We start from the raw sequence: 20,623 nt of genomic DNA, 5'->3' as shown, positions 1-20,623 counted from the left end.
GTGATTACAGGGACTCTGCATTCTTCCTGTATAGATATGGGCCCTTTTGGGGATGAGACAGGAGTAAAGTTTAGCACTGAACCTATCTGCCAGGATGTTGGAAATATCAGTTGGTTCTGTAATTTTCATACCGTTGTGCTGTAACTCAGAGCAGATCTGGGTGCTGCCATTGAGATTCTTGACATAACTATAGAATGCTTTGTGGTTGCCCTTAGAATCAATGGTGATTTTGTTTTCATTGCTAGCTTTGGAGGATCTTATAAGGGATCTCAGCTTCTTACTGAGGCTGACCAGGGAGCTCCTCCACTCATGAGATTTTACTCTCTTTTGCAACAGTTTCTTCCTTCTGTTGTTCTTTGTTTATGGCAGGGGACCACCAGATTGGCTTCCTTTTCTTGGAGGATAGAGTCTTGGTTCTGTTTGTGATAGCACGATCCATGCACTCGTGTAAGTGCTTATAGAGTGCATTTGTGTAGGATTCAGCAGTTGTAACTGTATTGTCCATCTGCATGGGTGTCATGAAGTTCACCACTTCTGTCTTAAGAAGCATGAAGTTGGCTTTGGAGAAATATTTTACCATGGTTTCCTTAATGGTGGGTGGGGGCAGGATGCAGATATCTAGGGAGATTAGCTTATGGTCGGATCTGACCAATGAGGAGTTGATTTCAGGTGTGGAACACCAGTCACTCATGTTGATAATGACTAGGTCTAGGATATTGTTGCCCCTGGTGGGGGTGTGAATATGTTGATCCAGGGCATTGGAATTTATGAATTCCAGAAAGCATTGAGCAAAGGAGTTGGTACATGAGTAGTTTTCCCAGTTAATTGTGGAGTAGTTGAAATCGGCCATTGTTAGTGTGTTTGGTTGAACCCTAATATTTTCCAGTATATCAAGAAAAGAGGAGTGGGAATCCTGGGGCATGGTGGAGGATCTGTAGCAAGCTACAATTTGGATTGCAGTTTTGCCCAGAGTTAGTTGCACTTGGATAACCTCGGATGCATTATACTGCGCAACTAGCCTGGAGGTGTGGATATCCTTCATGAATATGGACAAACCTCCGCCTTTGGTGTTCTGGTCCAGGTTATATGGCCAAAATGTGTGGTATGAGTTATAGCCTGGTAATGCAGGGGTACTCTCTAGATCCTTGAGCCAGATCTCAGTCACTGCACAGATATCAATGTTCTACATTTTAAGAGTGCCTCGAGTGAGTGCATTTTGAGATTTAGACTTCTAGCATTGAGTAGCATTACCCTCAGTTTTTGCTTGCCTGTTTCTGTTTCGGTGGTGAATTTGTCATTTGAACTTTGCCTAAAAAAGGCACTATATAGGTGGTAAGAGCCTTAGCAAGTATCCAGATTCCCAGGGGAAACAGGTGCAGGCCATCTCTGGCAAAGCATTGTGGTCTGTCGACCATATCGTCCCAGGCTGACAGATACTGGATCCTCTTAGAATGACACCAGAAGCTTAGCCAATTGTTGAAGTCAATCATTTTGTCCTTGTACTGCAGTATCATTCTGGGCAATGGCAGGATGCTACTCAGGGCTAGGGTCATACCTGCCTGGGCTACAAGATCGGAGAGCTCTTCCATGTCTCTTTTTATGTAGTCCAGGGAGGTACATCTCAGGTCGTTCACACTAACATGGACAATGACAGAGTCATATTTGTACTTGTTGTGGAGTGACCTGAGTGTGTGGGTTATGTGGCGGATCCTGGCTCCCAACAGGCAGCTGACAGTAACCTTCTCCTTGTTTAGCCTGGTGAGTGGGACATCAGTTTGCCTGACTATAGAGTCACCTAAGACTAGCGTGTTGTGTACGTTGGTTTGCCTTATGGGCTGTGGTTTATTGGCACACTGAGTCTGTGGGCTGTGTCATTTGGGTCTTGAGCTGGTAATAAACTGGTTTGTGATCAGCAACCCAATTGTAATCCTCTGTATGCATTCGACTTTGGCGAAAATCATTAGGTGCAATTATCTGCTTACAAAGGACACAACATTTGAAAACACAAATTCTTGCAAGCTTAAAGACATTCATTTTTAGGAATGTATCTGCATGGACATTTTCATTGCATTATTTCCAAGGTCTTTTTCTTTTCAAGTTGATTTATTAGATTTACTCTGGCTATTCCTCTTTCTGTGGACAACTTCATCAGTGCTCTTGACTTACCTACTTCCTCATTTCCTGCTTGTGGATTTAACCATTGGACTTCAGGACTACTAGCCCTCCCACCCCAAATATGATGGAACATTTTTGGTTACAGAACAAGCCTGTGAGCTGGAGAGGAATATAAGTAAAGTTTTCCCCTTCTCTAGTGTATCACTCATAAAGAATACCATGTAACCATGTTGCTTTCTTTTTTCTTATGTAAACTGGATAATATGTTTGCTTGAAATTGGCTGCACATTTCTTAGATAATTATGTAGATATTTTGAAACTTCATGAAATTAGACAGTGCAAATAAGCAAATTATGCCAGTAGTAGTATCATTTTAATACATCTGCAAAAAGCTAATTAAAACTTGTTTGGCTAAAGCAAAATCAGGTGAGTTTAATGCAAATCACCTGGAATAAGGCATCCAAGGATGGGGGTGGGTGGATGAAGAAGATAGATGACAGCTGATTCACTTGCACTGACAGATTCTGTATAAAATACAGCTTTTATTTTTTTCCCTTCTGACTATGGAACCTCCTTCTTGGTTTCTCTGCTGACCCACCAACTCCCCCCAGAGATGAGGTGACCATGGCCCCTTTATTCTACTAGAAGTAAGGGCCAAGTTTGCCAGATGCAGTGTGATTAACTGCATGTGGAGCAGAGTTTTTACATAAGCTCTACTGTGTTCCCCAAGCATATTTTGTGATGCTTCTGGGCTTCTCATGCAATGATCCTTGCATGGAAATGTCACACATTCCAAGAGTGACATAAGCCTGCAGATGCCCTATGTCCCTTGAGGCAAGCACATCAATAGGCTCTCCAGTCTTACCTGAAGATCCCACCCAAGCACACATTCCTGGGCATGAACCATTCCCCTCCTGTTCTGAGGGAAGTGGTCAGTCTGAACTCCTCATTCTTCTTCTGAACCAGTTGTCTTCTGCAGTAGCTTGGTTATAGTCAATGCTCCATACATCTACACCTCAGAGCTAACAGCTCACACTTCTTTAGCTGATGGTCAGTTGTGCAGCTAAATGGGTCATAATGTGGTGAATTCACATGGTGATTATGCATAGCTTTTTTTGGTTTTAGCACAACAAGGCTGTGTGGCTCACTCAGCTACCATATGCTTATCACCAAACAGCAATCCCAAGCCTATCTCCATACACATTTTCTTGTTTTCCTGTTCTGGACACATTTAAAAGCTAAATTGGGGGGGGGGGGGCAGTTTTCAATTTTTGGATCACTGTTTATCTTTTTCTTTGACAACTGTCTAGGATGAATCTACCAGTAGAACAAGGGTCCATATATCACAGGTAATGAAAGTCTAATGACATGGTTATCATTTTTAAGCAACAGACTGGACGGTTGCTCTCTAGTTGTGGAGAAATCACACTCTTATCCTTGATGGTTATGCCTGTTGCTGGAAAGAAAAGACCATCTGATACTGAAGCCTTTAATTTGGGTGGAGCATTATGGATTCATTCCTGGCCATGAAAGAGGGAATCAACTCTTTGACCTTTGCATTAATATTGGTGGGGTAATAGCAGTTTGACTGCATGGGTTTTGTGGACCTGGAGAAGATATATGACAGAGTACTCCGGAATGTCTTGTGGGAGCTGCTACAACAATATTGGGTTCTTGCATCACTGCTGCCTCACACTCAGTCCCTATATTAGTAGACAGAGTGTTGTGACTGCATTTTCTTAGCTGAATACTTTCAAGGATTGTGTAGGACTCTGTCAAGGGTGTGCCTTATCTCCCCTCCTAATCATGATTTTCATGTAAAGGTTATAAAGAATCAGCCAAAGGTTTACCAGCATATCCATGTTGCGGACATAAGGATTGTATCTGTTTTCAGATTATGTTACCCACTTGGCCTCACGTGAATGTGATCTACATCATATACAAGAGCGGTTTGCTAATAGGAAGTGGTTGGAATCAGAATAAACAGTTCTAAACTTGAGATCACAGTTCTGTCCCAGAAAATAATTTCTTGTTCTTGGTAGGTAAGGGGGAACAGCTATCTCAAGTAAAGGAGTTTAAGTGCCTCTAGGATTTCCTCATAAATGAGAGTGGGGATATTATGGATTGACAGGTAAATAGGCACAATTGCAGCAATTCTGCCAGCATTTATTTCAGACTATGGTGGGGAAGTGGGAGTTGAGTTTAGGGGAGAAGCTCTCAGTTTATTAATCAGGCAGTGTCCTCATCCATGCCCAAGGTCATGAACTTTGAATGGTAATTGATGAGATGAGATCACAGATACAAGCTATGGAAATAAATATCTTTTGTAAGGTTATTTGGCTTACGTACCATGACAGAGGCAGTAGCTCAGCAATCTTGGAGGATCTTAGAGAAGAGTCATTGCTCTTCAGGGTTGAGAAGACTGAACAAATTTGGGCACTTAGTGTGGATGTCCTTTGGGTGCCTTCCATCATGGGTGTACCAGCAACAACTTACTGGCAGCAGGCTCTGGGGCAGACTTATGAAATGCTGGAAAGCCTATATATTTTTGTTCACACTGAAATGCCTTGGTATACCCCAGGAGGAGAGATGTGTGTTGTTAAGGAATAGTGAAGTCTGGTTGACCATGCTCAGCTTACTACCGCCATGAACTTTGATAAACGCTCTTAAAACAGGATACGTAGATATTATATTAATCTGCAGTGATATGAAGAATGCTGTGCCACTCCTGAGGATGCTTTTTTTCCTACTCTGGGCAAGCACTGGGGGATACGGACTGGTAAGTAACTTGTTAGCTGTATTGCATTTCAGGTAGTTGACTGATACTTTTAGCAAACATATCCACAATGATTGTACTAGATGTTAATAAATGCACAGGGTAAAAATCCAGCATACAAAAAAAAAAAAACAGATAAACAATGTGAGTGAAGTTCACTTAAAGACTTCTTGACATGTTTATTAGTAATATGTTCAATAAAGTTTAAACAAATAACTGTGTGACAGCAATATGTTTAAAATCTATTATTTATTAATTTGAAATCCCTTTAAAATAGTAGAAATTGGAGAGTAACTGATTTGCTCACAAACAGTTGTGTCAATGAAGTCACTGTTGGAAGGACTTCCACCTTACCCTGAGATGCAGTAACCTTGGAATTGCAATACCAAGGGGGAGAAGCAAGGAATTTCTCCAAGGATTTCCTACACAAGATAGGTTTTGAATTTACTGTGATAACATTACTTTCAAGACATTTTTTTGCACAAATGGAATTAATTTGCTAATTGTGTGAATAGAGGTCCTAAATTCCATGTGGTCATATTACTCTGCTGATTGAAAGAAGAAACTATTTCAGACTTTTCAGTATGCAAATCCATGGGAAATTTACTGTATGAAGAGAACTGGCTTCTACAAAAACATTTTCATTTAATAACTCTACTCATCTATGTGTTAAGCTTATGATAAAGCTCTCATTTATGTGAAATATATGAAATTGTAGCAATAATTTGTTTTCCAATAAAATTCTGGTCTTAGTAAAGCATAGGTCAAATGGGTGGCATTATATACTTCTCTGATTTGTTCCCTTTGCCTTTCTTCTTCTTGTCCAGAGGATTATCTTCACTGACCATGTATGTATTTCTAGGAAAAAAAACAAAAAGAAATGGTCATTGTTAGGCCTTCTCACTGGTGAATGTGCTATTGATATGTCTTAATTACCTGCAAAACAAATGGGATGACAAACTGACAGTTATAAAGAGCAGAATGTTGCAAAATGCACTATGTAATAACTGGATTTTTTTCAAAGTATTATTATTTTTTTTCTACAATGTCCTTGTAACTTCCAAGAAAGTAAATACTTCAGATGTGAATGTTTGTGAAGGTTTCCCTTTATTATTTATTTGGTTGGTTAGTTAGTTAGTTTACTATGGGTCACTATAATCAGCTTACAACCTTTGTTAACATAAATTACCTGCAAAGAATGGTACTGTGCCCTTCCCCACCGAATGACATATGAGATTACTATATCCACCCTAAGAGTCGTGCTTATTTTGTGCCTTCACAGACAGGTTTCCCCACATGGTGGGTCCATTTCCATTAATGTGAAAGGCATGGTAATTTGTAATTGTCCAGCCTTTTTCTTCATGGACATAGCTAGCGATGTGTGCTGTAACCTCAGTGTGCCAGATCCACCATGATAACTGGTTAGCAGTTGACCTCAAGGCTAGTTATGGTACCCAATGCCATGAAAATGTAAATGATATTGCCAGTGACTTCATCTGACTTTCTGATCACTAGCATAAGGGTGCTTACATTAGGCTAAATAATACAATTCTCATTAGGAAAGAAAAAACATTTTTGGATACACATAAGACATTCATACCTTGGAAACCCTCCAGTGATGAATCAGTGAACCAGTTCTACCATCTTTTTACCTGTAGCCCTCTCAACGGTTTGAGTTACTAGTGTTTGTAAATGGTTTGTACAAAAATATAATTGCTACAAAGATGCATTATACTATTTGCAGTACATTGAGTTCAGAACTTGGCAAGGGTTTAATTGTAAATCTTAAAAAATTTAGAATAAATGAATAAAAAAATTCAGGCTAAATTTTTATTTGCATCATGTCTTACACAATCGACAATTCTACTACACATAAATGTGTGACAACATTTGCACAAAACTACTTTCTGAAGTCTTCACAACATATATTGTATAAATGTTACATGTACTGAAATCAAAAATTATTTTTTCATAATTGGCATGCTTCCTGCATCCCACATTGGGGCTTCGACCACCATACCCTCCTTTACTTTATTATTCTCACTCTGTCAGAAGAAGATTGATTACTGAAAATATACACAATAATGTGCTGTTCATTCTTTGAAGTGTTGCAGTCTCAAAGTAACATAAAACTCAACTTTGGAACCCACAAATATCACAATGCAGAAACCAGACAAAGATGATCACACATAACTGCGTGTATAAGTATGGCATATAAAATATTGCATAACTATTGGAATCAATCAGAAGAGGTTAGAAAGGATTGAGAAGAGAGACTTGTTGAAGCAGGTCCCAAAGTAACAATGGGAGGATTTATTTATGACTCTCATGTATATAACAAAATCTAGAAGATTTAGCATCTTCACTTGGAAGTGTTTGCATAGGTATATTTATACTCCAAGAAGACTCCAAATAATTTTTCCTCAGGTAGATTGCAAATGTTGGAATTGTGATGGGGAAGAAAGAGATAATTGGTAACATATATTTTGGGAGTGTAATGAGTTGGCAGACTTTAAAAATTCCCTTCAGACTACTCTGTCAAAAATACTGCATGAGCAAATTAGTGTAACTAAGGAAATTATTTTTTTTAAGCTGTGATACAGAATCAGAATTACCTAGACATAGTAAGGCCTTGCTGAATTTAATTCTGGTGGCTGCCAAAAACGCAATTACTAGAAAATGGAAATCAAAGTCTAAACCAACTATATTAGAAATGGTGAACATAGTAATACAATAAAATAACTGAAAGGGGGACCTTTAGAAAGGGTTAGGAACAACTTACATAGAAAACAAATGGGAACTGTGAGATCAATACACGCAGAATAATGTTTTGGAGGAGGAATGAGTTTAAGAAAAGGCAGGAGTTGAATGATGTATGTAATGCTTGATTGACAATGACTGTATAGAAGATTATACATGATGTATAGTGTTTGCAACTGAAAATATGTCAAACGGATTGTTTTCATTTATATAAATGCCTGAGTGCTTATGTTGTAAGTGATAATGCTATAAAGATGTTTCTTGATTTAAAAAAAATACAATCCAAAAAAAAAAAACATAACTTTGTGTGAGCTGGATCTGTGGCACAGTGTCATAATGCAGACGATCCTGACCAAGTAGTGGAATGGATGCTGGAAGAACCAGGTGGAGGTGATCTGAGTGAGTAGCCAATAAGGAGCTGGTTCTGGGGAACTGACTGCCACCTTGCAAGGGAACCAGCTGATATTGGCAATAGCAACTTGGGGATGTGAAGCTTGTGGTGGAAGCCTTCATGTCACATACATAGGAACACACATATGCACATAGGGAAGTCATGTCATGTCATGTCATGCTACCATAGTGCTGCAGGTGCTCATATCAGCCATCTAGAGTTGGCATTAGTTCTTGACAGGAACAGTCTCACAGCTGATGCCCTGCAATGCATTGGCTACAAAAGAGGAAGGTACTGTGTAGTACCTTATTTTACTTTATTTTATTCTGAATTTGTTAGCCGGGGTAGAGCATGATCCCACTGGACCTATTTCACAATAGATAACATGACACTGTATACAATGTGAATGACAAAATGCAATATGCACATATATTATATACAAAGTGAATATCATAGCTTGGCTTGAGGGTATAAAGGCAACAGATAAATTACATTGTAAACAGACAGACTGACAAAACACAGTATATACATGCATTGTATACAGAGTGGAAATCAGAGATGGCATGCTGAAAGAATCACTTTCAAAAGTAATGTCAGAGCAAGGTATGTAGAGGGAGTAAAGGTATGAAGATGTTTAATTATATGGCCAGAAAAAACCCATTTTTTTTCTTCAGGTCTTGAAATGTGCTTTTATTTCTAAATGGAAAATGATCTTTAACAAAAGAAGGGAGTGATTCACACAGGCACTAAGGACTGAAAAGCATGGTCTGTGCAGTGAAGTCTAGTTTGGGGGAGAGTAGATGACTGTTTAAGATTTCTAAGGTTGTACATTGGTGCACCTCTGAATTGTCTGGAGACTTGTGGGGAAAAGGTATCATTCTTGATAAGTTTAAATAGTTGAGAGGCAAGTAGAACACCAACCAATTAGACTACCTATTAACCTGATCTGGAAACAATTTAGTATCTACTCTGAAACACTGACAACCCAGTTTGGTGGTGTGGAGTAAGACAGACCCTCAGATTGTTGTGACAAGGGCATCCCTATTCTGACAGCAGAAGGATGGGAGTGCATCACCATGGACATATAATAATCCATATCTGCCGGGATGATGGCCCCATTTTCTTGGCTTTCACTCTGTTTGGGTATGATGCCCCTACACCGGCAACAAGGCCTGTGGAAGACTTGATGGATACATAACTAAAGAAATAAACAAAAAATTGTAAAAGCAAGCTTGAACAACTACAAAATGAGCAGTTGGGTTACAGGTACTTGGTATTAAGCCAGCAATATCTTGTGATTCTGAGCAGTTTCTCCAAGCGCTGTTATCTTCTCCTCAATATAGTATTAATAAAAACAATAAATACATAATAATCTCATGCTGGATTTTTCATCCATTCCTCAGATCTGATCTTGGATCTGGCTTCAGCCACTTTTCAGACTTTGAATCTACAGCTCAAGATCGTCCTCTTAACCTTACCCTTTCCGAAATCCAAACTGCTGATTCAAGTGACCAGCTGTGCTTTTTGTGGCTCAGTCCTGTGGGGAGATAAGTCAAAATTTTTGGTCTTTGTTTATTACCCTTTTCTTTAGGGTCCTTCATCTCTCCTTTCCTTCTTCCTCCATTGTGTTAAAAAAGATTTTATATATCTATCTATATATATATATATATATATATATATATATATATATATATATATATACCAAAAACCAATGCAGCCCCAAAAAATGTAGAAGAAACCAAGAACCAAATGCAGGCAGTCAGCAAAGTCAGCAATGTCAGCAATAAAAACGTGATGAAATCTCAAATAGATTGGAGAAATCCACCTCCACATCCACGATACAAACAGGATTTATTGATTAAAAACACTAAAGAGCAGCTTTCAGGACTTGTCCGCTTCCTCAGACGTACAACCATACTAAAGCACCAAGCTGTGCTCCAAGTCAGCTGTTGATCAAATTAATTAATTATCAAATGTTTTAATTATTTAATTGAATGACTTAGTTTTACTATATAAGCTTGGTGCTTTAGTATGGGTGTACGTCTGAGGAAGCGGACATGCAGTCCGTGAAAGCGCTTACGTTCTTTTAGTGTTTATGGCGTTTTTAATCAATAAATCCTGTTTGTATCGTGGTTGTGGAAGTGGATTTCCCTAATCTATTTGAGATTTTATCACGTTTCTATTGCTGACATTGCTGACATTGCTGACTTTGCTGACTGCCTGCATTTGGTTTCTTCTATATATATAAATATATATATATATATATATATATATATATATATATATATATGTGTATGTATATATATATATATATATATATATATATATATATATATATATATATGTGTGTGTGTGTGTGTGTGTGTGTGTGTGTGTGTGTGTGTGTGTGTGTATATATATATATATATATATATATATATATATATATATATATATATATATACGGATCTACTTTCTATCAACAAAAGTATGATCCACCGAATTTCAATTAACTGAATACAATCCACTGAAACACCACAAAAATGAAACAACAGACTGCAGAAATCCTTTCCCAGGGAAAGGAACGCTTGACCACCATGCAAACTAAACAATCCAGAAAGCAACCTAGCCTACAAAAGTGGGGGACTTCACCCCCCACACCCCCTAATTAAATATACCAACTCTGAGGTCACACCACATGAGGAGAGGGCACAGTTCACTATGGTGGGCAAGTGGTTCCTTTCCGTGGGAAAGGATTTCTGCAGTCTGTTGTTTTGTTTATGTGGGGTTTCGGTGGATTGTGTTCAGGTAAATGAAATTCGGTGGATCATACTTTCTACTAGTTTAGAGTTACCTTTATACCATTGGCGGTATTTTCTTTCCCATTTCATTTGTAATTTCTTTTTACTATTGCTGGTAAATTGCTTGTAGTCTTTTTGTAATGTAAGTCTGTGATCTTTAAATTACAAAAACTGGTCTGTAAATATAAAGCTCTTGTATATGAAAACTTTGACAAGTGTTTGCAACTTAATATAGTGCCGTTGGGGATACGTGTGTATCGTTTTCTTAATGGCATTTCATATCAGGACAGTATTTTCAATTGACTGATTGATATTTACAACAGAACTGGAACTGATGTTTTGAAACGGCTAAGGGAACACAGTGTCACTGTGGTTTGTGAATTAAAAAGTGATACTGAACAGTTAGATGCTTATGTAATTAATCATGAGTGCTTTGAATTCTGTAAAACATTTTATATGAACATCGACAACAGAGTTAAAAAGTATGTAGCCATAGTTATTGCTAGAAAGACTAAAAAACTTAATCGTGACATAAAAGCGTACTCTAATAATTGGGCATTCCTGATTAAAAATGTGAAATCAGTAGTTAGTTTATCAAACAGTGTACAACACGGAAATAATGTGCAGATTGGCAACAATGTGTCCCAGTTCGATCATTTCTCTATGTCAGCCAGCAGGTCTACACAATACTAGAAATGAGAATAATGTCAATGAGCAAAGTGTATCAGAGCCAGTGGGTGAAAATACACTAGCTAACCAAAATATTACAGGACAAGCAGTGTATTTTACGTTAGGTGCATGACTGAAACAGATGCTTTGTCAAAAATAAACAGCGGAAACAAAAGGGAAGGGAGGGCCAAAGGAAAGGGAAGGGACATTAAGCAGAGATGTATGTCCTATTTTTAATTTGTCAAGCTGAGTTTTTTTCTGTGCAAGAAGAGCTTTTCATTTATGCCTATAAGTAGAGTCAGATACACTGATCTTATTCTGGATTTCAAATTATATGTCAGAAAATTAAATTTAAAATATATTTTTCATCAAATCAAAAACTGTAATGCTGAAAAGCCCTTAAGTAAAGCAAGCACTTTTAATCTTGGCTTAAATATGACCCTCAATGCTTTTGCTAAGTCTTGTGAAGCTGAATTTGGTAGGCTAAGTAGAAATAAAGCAACAGTCCAGTTATATAATTTGAATACATTTCAAGATGAAGCAATTAGGAAGTTAAGATCTTATAAACATCTTAGATATAGGAAGGCGGATAAAGGATGTGGACTAGTGGTCTTGGAAGATGTGAAATATAAATCTGAAATTTGTAAGTTATTGTCGGATGTTGTTTTTTATGGAAAAGTTAATAAAGTAATGGTTATTAATAGCTTTAAGAAATTTGATTTGAATTATTTTATTTGTTCAGTCAAAGATATATTGATTATGGTTTGTATGAATTCTTAACGGTGGACGAGCCTGAGTTGGGGAAAATATTTGGTATCCCAAAGATTCACAAAAAACAGGCTTGCCCACGGTTTAGACCTACTGTCTAGTCTTAGACATAAAACTATGATCATCTCATATTATTTAGATAAAATATTAAATCCCATAGTGCAACAAAATGAATTTTATTTCAGGGGTTCATGTGGTCATTCAATGATCAGTTAAAAGTATACCGGTTTAAAGGGAAAGAAAAAGTATTCTGCACTGTAGCTATTGTTTCATTATATACTACTATTGAAGTTAGTGATCTCATTGAATTCGTGAAATCCTATCTCACAGAAGTTAGCAAAGTAGATACTATTACCATAAGTTTATGTGAGATGCAAGTGAAGTTCCTGAATAAAATGGAACAAAAGTGCTTAAATGTGGTGTTGTGGTTTATTTATCTGGTCTTTTGGTCCTGAGCAGTGCCTCCAAGAATAAGTGTTTTATGGGTCCATGTTAAATGGATGAACAGCCACATAAATGAAGACCACTTTGCCGAGACAAGATCACCGACAACAGAAATGCCTGACAATGGTGAGTAGTGAAGAATGGGATGCATTCCCATTCCCACAATGTGGTGCGATCTCGGAGTTAGAATATTTAAGTAGGGGTGGGTGTGGGGGGCACAGCCCCCCTGCTATACAGGTATTTGTAATTGTGTTTAGGTGTTTTACAGAGATGGAAAAAGGTTCCGTGCTGTCATTTGTGGACTTACCTTTGTTGGGCATTTCCGTTGTCGGTGATCTCATCTTGGCGAACTAGTCTTTGTTTATGTGGCTGTTCGTCCATTTAACATGGACCCGTGTTATATATATATATATATATATATATATATATATATATTGTTTTCTCATAGTTGTCATGGTTGCTGTTGCTAGGTCTTGTGCCTTTCCATTCTTTCTCTGTCTGTTTTCTTTCTACTAGTTTAGAGTTACCTTTATACCATTGGCGGTATTTTCTTTCCCATTTCGTTTGGAATTTCTTTTTACTATTGCTGGTAAATTGCTTGTAGCCTTTTTGGTGTGCTTGGATTCGCTTTCAGAATTGGCATTTACCTTGCTGCATGATGCCAGACTGAACAGGTTTTAAAAAAATGGTCTTCATGTGGGCACAAAATCCTAACACTGATGCCCACTCTGAATATGTATACTGTCTTGCAGCCATGCTCACCTTGAGGCAGAGTGTGAGATTTGCTGTGGCTTCAGTCACAGAGAAGGAACAAGCTAATACTTAAGGAATTGCTACCTTCTTCTTCCTCCTTAGTATCTGGAGCTTCCCCTTCAATAATTAAACAGGAAGAAAAATATCTGGGGGAGAAAGTAGACAATTCAAAAGAAAAGTGCAAAGAAAAGCCTAAAGTGTCGAGGAACCCTCCCCCTGACCATTCTTCTCACCCAGCACTGGCTTCAGATCTGCCTTCCAAAATATCTTAGGCCTCAGATCTGTCCTCCTTTTCAGATTGGACACTATCTTCACACAAGTCTCCTTCCAATAGACAGCCTCTGTTCTTGCCCAAGATGATTTCCTCAAGGCTGCATTTGACTTTTCTACAAGAAACCCCCCATAGAGTTTCTAGACCCCCATTTACTTCCTCATCATTGCAGTCTACCAGGAACCTGTATGAAGCCAAGGCTCTGTGAATGAAGCCAGAACAAATCTCACACTCGACCTCAACATATGGGAGAAACAGACAAGTGCAGGTTCTGTAAAACACAACAGGAAACAGGCACACATCTTGTTGTTGGGTGTGATTCACTAATGGCAGAGGGCCTGTATACTGAATGGCATGAAATGTGGCATTGGGAATTGTGCAAATATTATAATATTGAAGTAGCTGAGAAGAATCAGAAATGTAAGCCACAAAGCATTATGGAGAATTATGAAGTTTATATCACATGGGATCACCCATTACCAACAGTTCAAAAAAACATTGCAAGAAAAACAGATATAGTAGTCCATGAAAAGAAGACAAAAGTAGCCTTGATCATTGAAATTGCTACATCAAGTGACTATAGTGTCTTGTGTACAGAGAGGCACAAAGTCATAAAATATTAGGATTTGCAGGCAGAAATGGCAATGTAGAGCACAAAACAAGTCCATGACTAAGCTGCATGAAGGGCTGGCTATAAAAGGAGTAATATGTGTTTCACACCATGACTCTGATGATGCCTATGTTAGGTGAAAGCGCTTAGCTGGGAACTTGTTTTGTGCTCTTGTGGATTTTATCTGTCACTAAAAGGGGTTCATTTCTACTTCGGACTGTCTTTGTGGTTTATACTGAAAGTTTTCTTGTGGTTTGGTGGACTTTTTTGGCTGTCTGAAGCAGACTTGGACAGGATGATGAGAACAGTTTTTAGGATCCAGATTCAGTTGGGAGTACTTCTGGCACCATTTCCCATTGGACCAACCCAAACACCTTGGCTGAGACTTCTGGGGTTGTCTGGGTTGGATCGAAAGGCTCGGCCCTCATCAACTCCAATGTCTTCTATGATCCAACTAGCACCGATCTTGTAGGAGCCAGAAGGATCTCAGAGCTGTAGCTTCAGCATCGAGTCCTGGGGTAAGGGTTCAACTCTGAGGTTGTCAGATCCATCCTTTTCCCTCTGGGCTTCAGCGCTAAATAGTTTGGCTCTGACTTCTGATCAAGACAGGGTCATGAGAAAGCCTTGGATTTCTCTAGGTGGGTGGGTTTATCTCCTACTTTTGTGGTCCTGGGATCCCCATTGGCTTCTGCCTAAGAGGCAGTGGAGAGAGCTCTCTACATAACAGGAGATACAACATCCTTGCCATCCCCTTAGGTCTTTTTCCTCCTCAGCTGTCTGGCTGGGGTTCTCATTCTGCTCATTCTGTTCCATTGAAACAGCCAGTCCAGTCTATCTTCAAGATAGTCCTTTTAGAGGATTCCCCACATGCATCTGGGTACTCCTCACATCACCCCCATGAGGAAGTACCTGTAAGTACAAGAGAAGGCTCATTGTTTTTCTGCTGAAATCCCTAACAGAAGACAGTTACTTTGATGAAGGGGAGGAGACCCACAGTTCACTCCCTGAGGATTTCTCATTCAGAGAAATTTTCAAGCTTCTGAGACAGAAAGATGGTTTGTCTACCAAAGCTCCTTTCCAGAAGGGGTCAGTGTTTCTTCAGGCTTTCAAAAGTGGCTCAGTTACATCCTGGGTGGTACCTCCAGCAGATGAGATGGAGGACATAATTTCCTGTCAGGTTTGGAAGAATTCGGATACAACAGAACCCATTCCTAGAAAGCCAGACAAGTACCTAGTTGCACCAAAGGACTGTGCTCATTAGAGCAGAGGTCCCCCAGTTGATGCCATTATGGTTGCCACAGCCACAAAAAGGAACTTGCCAATTAAAGTCCCTCTGCTCACCTCTCTAACAGGGAATTTAGGGCCTTGGACAGATTTGGGAAGTGATATTTTTGCTTTATTGTCCTTTGCCCTGCAATCTCTGAATTATTTGGAACATTTTTCAAGGTTCTAGAAGGATTTTACTAAGGAACTTACCAAGTCTCTCTCAGGATCCATGTTGGAGGAGGATAAAAAGACCATTTCTTTGCACAAGTGGTAGGTTCAGGCATTACCATTAGGAGCATTCCTGTATGTGCCTTTGTGACTGTGGAGCCCTACAAGATGTCTTTTACCACTACGCCTTTTGATGGAGCTACCTTATTTGGACCAAAATTAAACAGACTGTCTCCTGGAATAAACAAGTTAGAAAAACACCATCTACCATAGGGATATGTTTTCTACCCCTCAGAAGACATTTTCAAGAAACCAGAAAGGTGGAAGAAAGATGTGGCTCTGGAAACCACAAGAGTTTTCTCCAGACTCCGATGGACATAAGTCCTCCTGCATCGGGGCGGGGGGGACTCTAATGGTAGATATCACCCACAAGGCAGAGGGGGCTTTTAAAATCAATTGTTCAGACATCTCTTTTCTGAGAAGCCTTTCTGGCACCCTGGAATGGTTGCCTGACTGCTGCACTCTGGAAGTAGTTGGAGGGAGTGCTTATTGCTGCACCTGGAAGCCTGGACATCCATCACCAAAGATGTTTGGCTGCAGAGAATAATTACCAGAGGTTATTACACCTCTCCATTCATCCAAGAAAACTTCCCAATGTAACACATCATCAGATGAGGGAAGTAACCTCAGAGATAGAAAAGCTGCGAAGAAAAATAATTATTCAAAAGGAACCAGCAGACCAGTGACAATTCGATACTTATTCAAGATTCTTTTTGTGCCAAAGAAGGCAAGGGACCTTGGGCCAATATTGAACCTAAGCCACTTGAACCAATTTGTCACACTCTTGAAGTTCTAAATAATCAGGGTTCAGTCTATTCTCCTTTTGAGGAAGGATGAATGGATATGCACAATAGATCTCCAAGATGTGTACTATCACATAAAAATAGACAGATGATCCAGCATATGCCTATGCTTCTGGCTGGAAGCCAGTCACTTTCAGTTCAGAACTCTGCCCTTTGGTCTCACCACAGCACCCCCGGTGTTCAACAAATGCATTGCAGTGGTTGCAGCTTACCTAGACTGCTGGGATTCTGAGTGTTTCCATACCTGGACAATTGGCTCCTCACAGCAACTACCAGACATCTACTGACACATGCCAGGAACTACCTGATACATTATGTCTTTACCTGGGCATCACAGTCAACCACTACAAATTTAATCTCCTTCTCACTCATACCCTAGAGTTCATACAGGCTCATCTGCATACATAGTTTCTAAAGTGGCTTCACACCCTCAAACCAGATTGTCCAAATTACAGCATCATGTGACAAATTTACTGTCGCTTCAGTCACCACCATTTAGACAGCTCCTTCATCTTCTTGATTCATTGGCAGCCTCCATAACTCTTCTGCCTTTATCAAGATACTACATGAGAGTACTACAATGGACACTACCAATTGAAGCTTGTCTCTCTTATGGCATAGTCCCTCGAGGAATGAGGGTCCTTTGTATGCCCACTCAAGGGGATCGTTTTCCTGAGCTGTTAGCGAAGTGGCAGCTTATTAACATTAAAACCAGTTTCCAGTATATGGCACTCCTAAATGAATTTTTTGCACCTGAGATTGCCACCTTAAAACAAGATACAAATGAGTTACAACATAAATTGCTTAATGATTTTAGAGGCAATGGCTACATGCAATGACTCGATGAGGTTTATCACTCCTTGATGGACAGTGATGACTCTTAAAATGAGCAAGCTCACGAGAGACTATACAGATTTCTCTAAGGGAAATATCTTTGTTTGGGCTAGACCCAGAGAAGCTACATTTGATAGAAATAGATTCGTCAATAGGAATTCTACCAAATCTCCTTTGACTGCTCCATTTACGTCTGTTACCTCCGGTGATGGTATGTTGCATCCTGAGTCAGTGAGTACTACGCGTTTGTCTACTCCCCCAGAGGAACCACGTAGCAATGTAACGACAGCAGTTGATGCAGGACACACTCCTGAAGGTATGGCAGCAACTGTTCACTCTACAGACGTCAAGGATTTGACTGTTTGTTCATTGAATTTAGAAATAGAACATGTTTTACCTTTGGCAGCCAACCCGACGGATTTACCTACAGCTAATGGTTCACGTTTAGGGGCACGACCTAAAACTCACTTGGTTGGTCGACATTTTTTGGATGTACTACCATTTCCAGTGAAAAAGAAGCAAGGAGCGTGGAAGCGCTCACTGAGTGAGGGCAGGGACCCACGAAAGAAACGGAGGACACTAGAGTGACTATTTCTGGTAATCATGATAGTGGTGACATTGTTTTTAATTTATCAACACATGTTTTGACTACAGAAGAATTTCATGTTTTAAATAAAGGTCTGTCATTTCTTCCCAGTAGAGAGAGCAACTATCAGGAAATTGTGATGGACCTCATGCTTTTCTGCAGGGGTGTAGCACTAAAGAATATGTTTGGCAATGATGTAACTCAAAAGCCTACACTAAGACAGCCCAGTACTTTTGTTCCCCCACTTACACCCTCTTTGCAATTGTTTGTTAATGCTTGTGAACAAGATTTGTTAGATTATTTTTATAAAGGTTACACTCACAAATATCATAATTTAACTTTAGCTCAAAGACGATCTCTTCACGATTTGAGTGAAAATAGAGAAATTACAATTAAAATGGCTGATAAAGGAGGTGCCATAGTTGTAATGGATACCATGTTTTACCATAACAAATTGGCACAAATACTTTCTGACTCTTGCACATATGTCCCTATGAACCCTTTAATGGTCAAACATCTAATAGAAAAAGTTTACCAAACCCTGGAACAACCTTTAAATGACATGGTCATTAATAAGGAACTCTACAATTTCCTTAAGGTGGAAGGTGTGGTCACACCCCTTTTAAAAGGGCTACCAAAGATACATAAGTCTTTGACGGACCCCCCTTTATGACCCATAGTGTCTGGCAGGAAATGGGTTACAGAAAATGCTTCCATTTGGTTAGAGATTACACTTAGACCATATGTTGAAAAATGAATAACATACTTTTAGATACGGGTGGATTTTTGAAGGCACTTGGGGAGATAGACAGGGCTACTCCGAAGTTATGTTACCTTATGGTTACACTTGATGTGCAGAGTCTTTTCACTGTCATTAATAATGACTATGGCATTTTGGCCATTAGTACACTCTTGAAGGATAATGGAGCTACAGACCACAACATTACCCAGATTACTACAATGTTAAAATTGGTTTTGGAGAATAATGTGTTTCTGGGTCTGAAGCATGTATATAGGCAGTCACAGGGTGTAGCCATGGGCACACCCTGTGCTAATTCCTATGCAAATTTAGTGCTTTCTTACTGGGAGAATTTATATATTCTTAACAACAATGTATGGAAACCTTATATAGAACTCTATAAGCGTTTTGTTGATGATGTTTTTATTTTGTGGAAGGGGGACATTACCACATTAGAACTTTTCATTACATTTTTACATTCTACTACTAAATTCTTTAGGTTCACGAAGGAAACATCCTATACTGAAATAGACTTTTTAGATGTTTCAATAGTACAAACTACTCTAGGTTTCTCCACAACTTTGCATAAGAAGGAATGCTGGAAAAACACACTTTTGACATTTGATAGCATGCATCCGCTATACACTTTCTCAAATATAGTGCATGGACAACTGGCTAGGATATCTAGGATTTGTACGGATGACACTTTCTTCAATGGGGAACTAGATAATTTAAAAGGTTTATTTGTTGATAGGGGATATAATGAGTCCCTGGTCAAAGGCATATTAGAGAAAAATAAAGAAAAAAGGGGGTGTAAATATAAACCTTGGCTACATCGATCAGACAGAAGTTTGAATATATCCCCAAAAGTAACAGCAAGTGACTTTAGATCAAAGGTTATGTTTACATATAGTAGCAATATCAAAGACATTAGTGGGATAATAAAGAAAAATTGGAACATCCTTACCAGTGATGATAGGATTAGTACTATTGTTGGTCCCTCCCCATTGTTTGGATTCAGGAAAAACAAGAGTTTAAAAGATATTCTATGTGGGGAAAAAATTACTGATCCTGTCACCTGTATTTCACAAATTGGCAGCAAGCCATGTGGCTCTTGTAAGGCCTGCCCACATTATTCAAGACACCACTTTTGTTCATCCCATTACTAATAAAACATTTACATTAAAAGCTAGGGCTACTTGTAGAACCAAAGGCATTGTGTATTTAGTGAACTGTAAGTCTTGCCCATGTTTTTACGTGGGAAAGAAGAATAATATGTTTAAAGTTAGAATATTACAACATTTATCCAGTATTAGGAATAATGACATACATAATGCCCTCTTTAGACATATAAAAGACAATCCCACTCACTGCTTTGGCTTTAGGGCCATAGTTAATGTGAGGTTAAACAAGAGGGGAGGAGATATTAAACAATATACTGAATTAGTTGAATCCAGAAAGATTATAGAGTTCAATGCACATAGGAATCCAGGGTTAAATGACGTAGTCCCTATTAAACCCACCTTAAGAAATAGGCGGGGTTTTTTACTAATTTTTGATTGGCTGTATATTGTTTTAAATAGTGCTTTGTAACATTTGTTCTTTGTCTGATGAAGGGTCAACACCCGAAAGCGCTAACCTGTTTGATATTTGTGTGGTTTTACCATATATTTTATTTTTATTAAACCTTTTGGATACGTAACAGCACTCTTCCAGAGACTCTTTCTTGACTTTTGTGGTTTTCCTCTGTGTTCTCTGGTTGAGATCATCAAGCATTTGTTTTTGGATTTATCCAGGATATCTAAGATGACATTTGTGTTGCTGCTACTT

General features: G+C 38.9%; 1 protein-coding gene across 1 annotated transcript in view; it reads right to left on the bottom strand.

The window, feature by feature from the left end:
* Positions 1 to 20,623, bottom strand: part of ABCB11 (ATP binding cassette subfamily B member 11) — a 991,743-nt gene that overhangs the window by 712,577 nt on the left and 258,543 nt on the right. The window contains exon 4 of the mRNA XM_044075586.1: positions 5,678 to 5,749. Within this exon, the coding sequence (XP_043931521.1) occupies positions 5,678 to 5,749 (72 nt within the window). The remainder of the gene's footprint in view (positions 1 to 5,677; positions 5,750 to 20,623) is intronic.

This window comes from Protopterus annectens, chromosome 6.part1, assembly GCF_019279795.1.
Source record: "Protopterus annectens isolate FY-2018-M chromosome 6.part1, PAN1.0, whole genome shotgun sequence".
Taxonomy (NCBI): domain Eukaryota; kingdom Metazoa; phylum Chordata; order Ceratodontiformes; family Protopteridae; genus Protopterus; species Protopterus annectens.
The sequence above is the reverse complement of the archived record's forward strand: the minus strand, read 5'-3'. Positions and strand labels throughout refer to the sequence as shown.